This window comes from Carassius carassius, chromosome 9 (genome assembly GCF_963082965.1).
Source record: "Carassius carassius chromosome 9, fCarCar2.1, whole genome shotgun sequence".
Classification (NCBI taxonomy): domain Eukaryota; kingdom Metazoa; phylum Chordata; class Actinopteri; order Cypriniformes; family Cyprinidae; genus Carassius; species Carassius carassius.
Genome location: NC_081763.1, coordinates 33,732,473 through 33,743,877, shown reverse-complemented (window position 1 = coordinate 33,743,877; position 11,405 = coordinate 33,732,473). Strand labels below are relative to the sequence as shown.

At 42.7% G+C, this 11,405-nt stretch overlaps 1 protein-coding gene across 1 annotated transcript; it reads left to right on the top strand.

Moving 5' to 3' along the window:
- The first annotated feature begins 1,526 nt into the window (after window positions 1-1,526).
- On the top strand, window positions 1,527-10,896 carry LOC132149677 (alpha-2-macroglobulin-like). Its single transcript, XM_059559079.1, has 34 exons — window positions 1,527-1,666; window positions 1,817-2,000; window positions 2,064-2,220; window positions 2,333-2,385; window positions 2,466-2,486; window positions 2,613-2,778; window positions 2,861-2,945; window positions 3,014-3,128; window positions 3,221-3,341; window positions 4,209-4,318; window positions 4,386-4,556; window positions 4,628-4,852; window positions 4,934-5,143; window positions 5,220-5,369; window positions 5,778-5,903; window positions 5,984-6,074; window positions 6,212-6,344; window positions 6,938-7,163; window positions 7,551-7,674; window positions 7,744-7,865; window positions 7,946-7,997; window positions 8,089-8,172; window positions 8,254-8,430; window positions 8,526-8,601; window positions 8,668-8,824; window positions 8,906-8,980; window positions 9,149-9,311; window positions 9,380-9,564; window positions 9,653-9,871; window positions 9,968-10,089; window positions 10,292-10,373; window positions 10,453-10,536; window positions 10,616-10,721; window positions 10,805-10,896. Exons 1-34 carry the CDS (start codon window positions 1,584-1,586, stop codon window positions 10,843-10,845), a joined length of 4,296 nt encoding a protein of 1,431 aa, XP_059415062.1. The 5' UTR covers window positions 1,527-1,583; the 3' UTR covers window positions 10,846-10,896.
- The last annotated feature ends 509 nt before the right edge of the window (window positions 10,897-11,405 follow it).

Sequence of the window (11,405 nt, the reverse complement as noted above, 5' to 3'; positions counted from 1 at the left end):
CTTTTGAATCTCCACCACATTTTAATGGGTTTTGTTTCACAATCCTCTCCAGGGTCAATGGTCGTCTTTGAACAACTGTCAAGTCAGCAGTCTTCCCCATGATGGTGTAGCCTACAGATCTAGACTGAGAGACCATTTAAAGGCTTTGCAGGTGTTTTGAGTTAATTAGCTGATTAGAGTGTGGCTCCAGGTGTCTTCAATATTGAACCTTTTCACAATATTCACATTTTCTGAGATACTGAATTTGGGACTTTCCTTAAGGGGCTTTCACACTGGCAGTTTAGTGTGCAACGGGGCACGGTTCGGTTCGCATGAAAAATCGCTAATGTGAACGCTGTCATTGGACCCTGGTGCCCACTGAGGTAGCGAACCCAAGAATACCTGGAGAAGGTGGTCTGAGTTCGGTTGCTCCCAAACTGTGGCGCGGTTCACATGAATGTGCAAGCAACACGGACTCGGGTGCGCACCTGTTCAGGAAGTAAAGTACCCACGCAAACACACCTGGGTTTGATACAACTATTGATTGTGAAAGCAGACCAACACTGCGGGCGGCGCCGGGAACAATCACGCTCGGGCTCGGACCGCAGCAAACGAGCCAAGTGTAAAAGCCCTCTTAATTATCAATAATAAGGATCAAAATTAAAAGAAATAAACATTTGAAATATATCTGTCTGTGTGTAATGAATGAATATAATATACAAGTTTCACTTTTTGAATGGAATTAGTGAAATAAATCAACTTTTTGATGATATTCTAATCATATGACCAGCACCTTTACTTAGCCTACTACTACTTCTACTACTACAAAAATGAAACAAACATTATTTTTAAAGCATTAATCACACAACATTTCTTCCAGTTTTTATCTTAATAGTAAATCCCCTTGGTTTGACAAAAAAAAAAATAAGTTAGCTTAATTTTCAATTATTAAAAGATAAAGGATAAATTAAATTAATATTAAAGTAGAAATCAGTTCACTAAATAACAAAATTGACTGTTTCACCTCCACTTTAAGGGGATATTTGTGTTGTTTATTATACTTTTTGTGAAACTACTTGTCTTTCAGTTGATATTGTAGCCTGCAGCATTTACATGTTGTTTATTACTGCATAAAATTTATTAAATTAGATACAAGATGATTTCAAAATCCCCTAATTTATTTATTTATTTTTATTTATCTCATCTCGTTCTCGTGAACCCAGTCTCGTGTCTTGTCTCGTCACACCCCTAGTATTTGATGATTTGTAAATTGTATTTTAAAAGTACACTATCAATACAATGTTTTCCAATGGTTGTAAAAGGCATTTGATGCATGATACATATGTATGTTTGATGCATGTTTGGCCAGTTCTTGTACTGAAATACAGTTTTGACCAGCAGGCGTCAACAGCATGACAGTGAATCATTTTACAAATTAACTGGTTCAATCAGTTAATCAGGCAATCAGCTAATAAATGAATTCCTCCAATTAAGTGTGTTTAAATATCGCTGCCAACAGTGCAGCTGATTGAGAGTAACTGTGGAGCTTGTTAAAGGTTTGCAGTGTTTCTGAAATCAAGTCAAGTCTTGGCTGATTGCTCTTCATGGCTGTGAAGGAGTTATGTGTTTGGAAGGGGCTCGTTTTAGTCCTTTTTCTCTTTGCTGTTGGTGGACAGAGATCAGGACCGTGAGTAAATGGGGTTTGAAATGAAAAATAAAGTGTCTTTGTTTTAATGTGACCTTCTCAGTTTAAGTGTCTATGGAACCTATCTCTTATACATTTATATGCATGTGTACTGATCTGACTTATGACTTCTGAGTGTGTTTGTTTCCACAGATCCTTCTTGGTGATGTTTTCTGCAGTGATGGAATCTGGCTCTAATGCCAAATTGTGTGCAAGTCTTCTAAAACCCAATGAGAGCCTTTCAATGAACATCTTTCTGGTTGATGACCACAACCAGACCACACCACTTGCGCAGCGGAGATCTTCAACCGTGTTTCACAGTTGTTTTAGTTTCCAGGTCTGTCTCAGTGAGGCACATGCAGTGTTTTTTTCCTTCCTGTATTAAAGTGTTTCTCTACAGGCTCCCCAAGTAGATGGAGAATTAGTGCAGAAAGTGAGGGTGGTACTTCAGGGAAGGTTCTTCAAAATGACTGAAGAGAGGAAAGTCATGTTCAGAAGTTACCTGCCTCTGACCTTCATCCAAACAGACAAACCCATCTACAACCCAGGACAAATGGGTGAGCTACACCCTTGTATTAATATTAGAATTGATCAGAACTTGTAGTGTAACCGACTTCGTACACCTTCAAGTGCATTATGTAATCCAAGTGAGCTGTTTCTCTTCTGCAGTGAACTTCAGGGTTCTGACCATGGATGCTAAATTTGTTCCTCTTGATCAAATGGTAAAGCCTGAGCTGCTTCTGGTCTTCCGGGTTTTTTTTTTTTTTTTTTAAGTTGCCTAATGTTATGTTTGTCTTTACAGTACAGTCTAGTGGTGGTGGAGGTGAGAACTTGTTCTGGACCAAGTCTTTGGATAGATACAACACTGGTTTACCTCTACATGTTCTTTGGGGATTTACTGTTCTTTCTTGGGCTTGCATCATATTCAAAGCTTTTTCCCTCCAAATAGGACCATAATAAGAACCGGATTGGTCAGTGGACAAATGTTTCCTCGACTGGGTGGATATTGCAGCTTTCTCACCAGTTAAACCCTGAGGCTCAGGTTGGGATGTATGCTCTGAGGGCTTTTATTGGTGACCGTACAATCTCTCAGGATTTTGAGGTGAAAAAGTATGGTAAGTTACCACACATGATGTGCAATGGGTAGTCTTGATGACTGACTGGGGTCCTAATTTAAAGCCTTGGTTTCTGGTTTAGTTTTACCCAAGTTTGACGTCACCTTGACCACACCACAGATGTACAGTGTGGGAGATGTGGGACTGAAAGTTGAGGCTTGTGCCAAGTAAGTGTGAGCTCTTATATTCTTGACTTTTTGGTTGGTGAACTTGTTCCTTAACCCTTTACTCCCAGATACACGTATGGGCAACCTGTACCTGGTCAAGCATTGGTGGAAGTGTGTCGTGAGCCGTTCCAGTTTTCTGTGGTACCTGGTGTGTCTCGTGTGTGTCTTAACAAAACCGCTATGGTAGGAGACCACTGTACAGAGCAGGGTTTTTTTTTTTTTTTTTTTCTCCTGCATGTCTACACCTGAATCTTGCCACCTTGTTCTGCTACCAGATGAACAACACCGGTTGTGCTTCCCTTACTATCAGTACGTCAGAGTTTTTCACCACCAAATTCGAAGAGAACCTGCAAAATTCCTTCCTTGTTAAAGTGAATGTCACTGAAGAGGGAACAGGTGAGCACCTGGCTGTTTTGTGTGTATATATATATATATATATATATATATATATATATATATATATATATATATATATATATATATATATATATTCTTTTTTTTTTTTTTTTTTTTTGGTGGGGGGGGGGTGGTTTAGATCTAGTCTCCGTATGGCAGCAGTGGAAGAATGTGAACTAACCACTTAATTCACACACCTCAACCCTAACCTTTTGGGTGCTAATGCCATTAAGACCGGATGGGCAGAATCACACTGCTAGAAGTGCTATCTGACACACTCCACTTTAGTTATCCTATACCGCACATGATCCGCCCTCCAAGACACTGCAGTCCAAATGTCTTTCATTTAATGGTTTATAGAATTAAATGACCGTGATTGGGTGGATAAACTGAACATGTCAATATTGCATGCCTACCGTCTTAAAGGGACTGCGTTCTTATCTATCCCCGTCATCATAACAACGTATGTTAAATTAAGTACTCCTACTTGATCTGAAAAAGGAGTCTAATTTGTAATGCTTCTGTATTTGTCTTTATTCTGCTTTTCAGATATAAAGTTGCTGCATTTTCACTACTGTCAAAGGGATAGTACACCCAAAAAGGAAAACTCATTTGAGTTTTTGCAAATTCAGTCCTTGATTCAAATTTATGCGCTAAATTGATTTGGCCTGAAGAGAATGACTTGAGACAGAAAATGTTGGTGACTAGAAGTTGACTAATGCAGTGACTTAATCCCATTAGTCATACAAGTCTTATCGGGTTGACAGACTTAATCTTAGCCTTTCTGGATGAAAATGCTTGGTCCCAAATCCCTGTCAACTAACACTGACTTGAACATTCTTATTTGGTGCCTTTTTGTTCTCCCAGATGTAGTGATGTCAAAATCCACAACCGTCTTAATTACGTTTGAAGTTGGCAAGGTCTCGTTTTTGGACCTCCCAGGTTTCTTTAACTATGGATCAATCCTTAATGGGAAGGTGAATAACGCTTCATCTCTTCGACCGTCCTCATTGGTTCCCTTTCCTAACCGCTCTATCCCAACAGATCTCTGCATCTTATTTCAATGGGACTCCAATAGCAAGGAAGGCAGTCTATCTCCTGGATGTTAGTCAATGGCCCTACAAACTGCTGCTGAATCGGACTACGAACCTGAACGGAGTGGCTTCTTTCTCCCTCAACACTGCTGATTTCCCTAAAGCTGGTCTGAATCTGATGGTACGAAAGGGTTTTTTTTTTTTATAAACTGACTTCTGCAAGAAACTAATTCTATTAACCCGTTCCTTCAGGCAAGTGCAACATCACAGGATTTTTATGATTCTAAATCGCCCTACTTCAGTACGGAAACGAGGAATGTGCCGCTTTTCCAAACTGCTACTGACAACCCAACGTTTAGTGAACTGACTATCGACAAGCTTGAGCAGCCACTGAAATGTGGTGCCAATTATCCAGTGAAAATCAAATATTCTTTTGTTGGAGAGACTGGTGACTACAGTGCCGACATCGTCTATATGGTGAGTGGATGCTGGTTTTGATGACCGCACTTGTTAGTTCTCTTTTTGGCACCTCTTATGCCCCAGTCTGTCTCTTGTCAGGTCTTGTCCAAAGGAGTGATCATCCTGCATGGATTTCAGACCGTTCAAGTGAGGGCCCTGAATGCACCAAGTGGCACAGTGTCGTTCCAGCTGTCTGTCAGTGTCGATATGGCTCCAGTAGTGCAGATTCTGGCCTTCTGTGTTCTGCCGAGTGAGAATGTGGTTGCTGCTAGTGCAGCTTTTGACACTGAAATGTGTTTCCAAAACCAGGTGTGTGGACATCTAGCACCTCTACTTTGTGGGGTGTGGCAGCATGTCCTTCAGCTTGAGCTTGTTCTTGTTCCAGGTGTCTCTGCAGTTTTCTCCCCCTACAGCTGTTCCTAGTGAGGGAAATGTTTTGACTGTTTCTGCTCAAGCAGGATCCCTGTGTGGCCTCAGTGCTGTTGATCAGAGTGTTCGGATCATGGAGCCGGGAAGACGTTTGAATGCTGAAGCGGTATCCATGCGCAGTTCATTAGTCATACTTTTTGACATCCAGGTTTTGCAGTTGGATCAATTAGACCAGCTGTTCCCAAACCTGTCCTGGAGTACCCCCAACACTGCACATTTTCTTTGTCTCCCTAATCAAACCCATCTGATTCAACTCACCAGCTCATTAACCCATGTGATAATGAGCGGAGTAGAATCAGGTGTGTTTGACTAAGAAAATGTGCAATGTTGGGGGTACTCCAGGACTGGTTTCGGGAACCACAGAATTAGACCAACCAAAGCAATTGCTGCAAGGTAATATTTGCCATGTCAAACTACCGTATCTACAGTACAAGGCTTTATTAGATACTTGTATCTTAAACTGCTCAGTGAGGTGTGTTTGACCTGACACTTCTCTCCCCTTCCATGTTTTTAGGTGTTCAACCTGCTCCCAGTACGATCTCAATCCTATTATCCATTTCCTGTTGAGGATGAACAGGAGTGCCTGAATGTTAGACCCCGTCGAGATGTTCTTACAGACCAAGCTTACGAAGCTTTCCAGGTTGGAAATTGTTTGCAGTCCTTAAGTAGCTGAATACTGATTGATTTCTTCAAATGCATCTTTATGCTTGTCTTTGACAGAGTGTGGGGATGAAGCTTGCAACAAATCTTCCGGTCAAAGAACCTAACTGCCTGACCTACAGAGGCCTGAATTACTATCGCAACTTTGGTTGTAAGTCTCTTAGGGTGTTCTTTTTAACTATAGGATAGCCTGGTGCATGGCCCTTATTTATCTAATGTATATTGAATTTAACAAGACCCAGTTGGTTGTTGCAGTCCTGGCTATTTTATTTTTTTATTTTTTTTCAGTTCCTCGTCCTGTAGCCTTTCAAATGGCTTCTGCATTAAAGGACATCGGAGGTGAGGGTGCTGGAGGTTCTTTTGATGTGACGGTCAGGACTTATTTTCCGGAAACCTGGATCTGGCAGCTTTCTCAAGTGGGGTCAGTGAAGAACCTTGTTTCCACAAAATGACTCCCCATCACCAGGGCCTGTCCACCCACACAGCTTTTTCTGTGGTTTGGCCACTTGTTCACACACATGCAATATCTGGTTCCAAATGGAGCCTTAAACTACTGCAAAGGTGAACATTTTCAGATTGTCCAGTTTCACTGGTTGGACAGCACTGGCCAGAGGAAATAAGTGCACTGTAAGTGCAGTTACAGACTTGCCCCATGTAAACTGGCTTTAGGGTCAGGCTGTATGCCACCTGCTAGTTTGGTATTCTTGACTGTGCGTCAGTCTTTGCATTTTCATGTGGATTAAATTTTAAATGGAGGATAAATCGTAGTTCATGTGGACTAGGCGTAAAGCAGGTGTCAAACTGTTAAGTTCCAAACATTGCCCCAATGCATGCCATGTTGGCTTCAAATTAGCCTGTAGGACTTGTTCTGCTGAATTGTTCAGGGTGTTTTGGTTGAATCTGAACTCTGCTGGGCTGTGGCCCTCCAGGAATGAGTCTGCCAGTGATCTAAAGGGCTCCATTTACCCCTCCTGGTCCATGTTCGTTTCTATATAGTGTGTGTGTGCTTTTCAGAAACACTGGATCCACAAGAGTTAATCTGAAAGTTCCTGACACCATAACCACATGGGAGACCGAGGCGTTCTGTGTGTCCTCCAAAGGTTTTGGCTTGGCTCCTCCTGTTCAGCTGACGGTCTTCCAGCCCTTCTTCCTGGAGCTCTCCCTGCCTTACTCCATCATCCGTGGAGAGTCTTTTGAGCTGAAGGCCACGGTCTTCAACTATCTGTCCAAGTGCATCATGGTCCGTATTCACTAATGTTGTGTGGGTTTTTTTTTTTTTTTTTTTTTGGTGTGTGCAGGCTTCGTATCGCCTTGCTTTGAACTTTCATGTTAAGCTGTAGCCTGTTGTAACTGTCACAATTGGCCATTTAAAACTGGGCCACCTTGCACGAGTATTGCAGAGTCAAAATTAAGCAGTATCATGTGCCAGAATTTCAGTACATGATTGTCACTGTTATGGACCGACCACCATACTACATATGGAAACTTCAGTAGACTGTCCCTGTCAGGCCTAAGCCAGCAAAATTAACTGTGCAAGAACTCCATCTTAGAAACTATGTCAATCTCACCCCTAAATGGATCTGTAGAGACCTCTTTACTGTGCACTAATAATATGGTTTATTGGCAGGTTAAAGTGACTCCAGCTGCTTCCTCTGACTTCAGTCTTCGACCTTTTAATGATCCGTATTCATCCTGTCTCTGTGCCAGTGGGAGAAAGACATTTAAATGGATTCTCTCCGCATCGGTCCTTGGTCAGTTTTTCATGGTTTGTCTTCTAAATGGAGTATGAATTGGTTGCTCACTTCCCGTCTGCATTATAGGATCTGTAAATGTGACTGTCAGTGCTCAGGCTGATCAGTCCCAGGTTCGATGTGGCACTGAAGTTGTGACCGTGCCAACAAGAGGACGCGTTGACATTGTTACTGAAAGTCTACTTGTTCTGGTAAGCATTAACCATTCTGGAGTTTGATCATGGAGCTTATGCAGTTTTACTGATTTGGTGCACTTCTGCTCTCTTTATAGCCTGAAGGAGTTGAAAGGATCTTCACCCAGAGTTGGTTACTTTGTCCAAAGGGTTTGTTTGCACCCAGTGACTTTCTAAATGCATTCTTACTCTACCAGCAAACTGTAGGGCTCTCTGCTGATCTGTTCGGTTTTGTCCACAGGGAGTGTCCTTTCAGAAGACCTATCTCTGACATTTCCAACAAATGTGATTCCGGGATCTGCCAAATGCTCAGTTTCAGTCCTTGGTAAACTTCCCCCTTACTGAATTGGACCCTTTCAGCAAAATAACTGGATTCAGGCGGCACTTAGTTTTCTTCCTTTCTTAGGGGACCTAATGGGTCGTGCGCTAAATAATCTTGATGGCTTGCTACAGATGCCCTCTGGCTGTGGAGAACAAAATATGATAATTCTTGCTCCCAATATCTACATCCTGCAGTACCTGGAAGGCACTGCGCAGCTCACCCCAACCATCCGACAGACTGCCACTGGTTACCTTCAGAGCGGTACAGATGACTGAATCCTGCAAGTCCTACTCCTCGGAGTTCATTTGGTGTAATGTGAATCCTGACCAAGGTTTTTTTTTTTTTGACTTGAACAGGATACCAAGGACAGCTAAACTACAGGCACGGTGATGGTTCATACAGCACATTTGGCTATGATGCTTCCAATACATGGTGCGTTTCAGTCTTTTCCTTTTATGCATCGTTGAATTGGGTTGTAATGCAACTTTTCATGGCCAGGTTGACCACCTTCGTCATGAGGACTTTTGGCCTAGCAAGGCGTTTCATCTTCATTGATCCCAGTGTCCTCCAGAGCGCACAGGATTGGTTGATCAGCAAGCAGGGTTCAGATGGCTGTTTCATGCAAGAGGGAACTCTGTACCACATTGATATGAAGGTGCATAATGTTTCTTTAAATGTGTTGTAACTGATCTTAAGTCTACGTCTGACCTAAAGCATCATGCTGCTCCGTTTTTAGGGTGGTGTAGGTGATAATGTGACCATGACAGGCTACGTTGTTGCATCACTCCTTGAAATGGGCGTCCTTGTCACGGTAAAACATGCCTGCTAGTTGTTTATACAAGCTCCTTGCCCTTTGATTTGTGTAGTCCAGTAATTCATGGAGACCCCTCAACATTGCATGTTTTCCATGTCTTAAATGGCCTCCAGAGACTTTTGTTTGGAACCACTGGTGTAGTGACCCTTTCTGCTTTGCTTTCAGGATCCGGTCATCACCAATGCTCTGTCTTGCTTGAGGCCTGTCGCTGGGAACCTAGGAAACACTTACACGACGGCTCTGCTTGCCTACACCTTCAGTCTGGCTGGAGAGACCAGCACTCGAGCACGGCTTTTAACTGCCTTGAAGAACATTGCCATTTCTGAAGGTGAGGTTCACTAGTCTCTTGATGTTCAGGTTCTTTGGCATCAACTTTATGTCCTCTCTTGTCCTAAGGAAACAAGCTCCACTGGTCTCAGACGTCATCTGGTGACACTCTGGCGGTGGAGATCAGCTCGTATGTGCTGCTAGCGGTTCTCTCTGTACAGCCTCTCACGACCACTGATCTGAGCTATGCTAACCGCATTGTCAACTGGCTTGTGGCCCAGCAGAACCCTTATGGAGGCTTTTCCTCCACCCAGGTAACTCTGGCCACCAAACATGAGCACAAATGATATCGGAGGCTTTTTTTTTTTTTTTTTTTTTTTTAAATCTGGTGTTTATTTTTAGGACACTGTGGTGGCTCTTCATGCTCTGTCTCTGTTCGCCGCTAAAGTGTTCAGCCTGGAGGGCTCCAGCACTGTTACTTTACAGTCCTCTGTGGCAGGAGAGGTGTATAACTTTGACGTGAATCGGGACAACAGGCTGCTGTATCAGGAGAAGCAGCTGAAGAACATTCCTGGCAGATATAGTGTTCGAGCGACAGGCTCCACCTGTGTGTCTGTGCAGGTCGTAAACTTCACATGCTTAACTTCTATGCTTGTCCCTGTTCGGTCATAGTGTACGTGTATTTATTAGTGTGGGTGGGTTTTTTATTATCCCCAGGTTACATGTTTCTACAACGTCCCAACACCCATTCGAGTTTCCAGTACACTTGGTGTTGAAGTGAAGGTGGCAAGAGACTGCAAAGTGCCTGGATCTGATCTCCTGCTGAACATCACTGTGACGTAAGAACCACTTTTCAATTCTCTGACCATTTCACAAAGCCAGTCCAAATGTAGTTCTGATCCACTTTAGCCCCTAATAAAGTATATGGTTGGAATAGCTGCACAAATTCAACTTCTACCAACTCTGAGCAGCCTTGAGCTGTCTTTTGTAGATGCGCCAAATTGCAGTGCTTGACTTTTATAAAATTCTTCACTCCTTCAGATACAATGGTGCAAAACCAACTACAAACATGGTTATTGTGGACATTAAACTCCTGTCAGGTTTCACAGCAGATACGTCACTGGTTCGTATGTTAGAAGATGACTTGTAAAGTCCCAAGATGTTTGAAGCTGCTACAGTTATTAATGGACTTTCCTTCTCAGCTTGGATCCCCACCAGATTCATTTGCTCCGCTAGTGCAGCGGGTTGATGCTGGAGATGACCATGTGCTGGTGTATCTGAAAGGGGTGAGATGTGCACAGGGTAGGTTCTCTATCTTCCCCTTCATGTGTGCTTATGTGCTTCTCCATCCCTCCTGTCTCACAGGTTCCTAAGGGTGTCCCCATGACCTACAGGCTACAACTGAAACAGGGTCTTGCTGTGCAGAATCTCAAGCCAGCAGTCGTTGAGGTGTATGACTACTATAAGCCAAGTATGTGTTCAATGGTTCGTGCTTTTTGGCTGAATTCCTGGTTGAACATGCGTGTCAAGCTGACTTGCTGTTTTCACTTTCAGGTGACTCATTTGAGACCACATACATGCCTCCCTGTTTGTGATTTTTGTGCTTAATTTCTGGCTATAGGATTTATGAAATAAAACTCCTTTTTAATCAGTCCTTGTCACGTTCTTTCATACAAAGCTGACCAATTTGCATAAACCAGTGTTTACAGTTGGTAACCTTTAAAAAGCAAACTGGCAAATGTGGAAGCTTTTTTTGGTTTTGTGGCCCTGGATACTTTCTCTAGCGACCCGTTAAATACAACATCTCAGACCAGCTTCCATGATCCGACTAATGCAGTGGTCCCCTGCATGGTTTTTGAAGTCTGTTAACACCTGATTCAGAGGTAACCTTGTTAGATGTGAGCTACTTGCATGGACTGTTTGGTCCATATGATCCCTATGGTGTTCAATTCTCACTACTCCCTCAGCAAGGGAAGTCATATGAAGTTTACTTCACTTGGGGAACACTTCATCGATTTGCTTTAGGGTCTCTTCACAGACTAAACTTGGTGAGGTGAAATGATATACCACTGTGATGGTTGTCTCACACAGTAATGCCACTTTGAATGGGACCTGCTTGCTTCAAACAGCAGAATATCATATGGGTACTTAGACT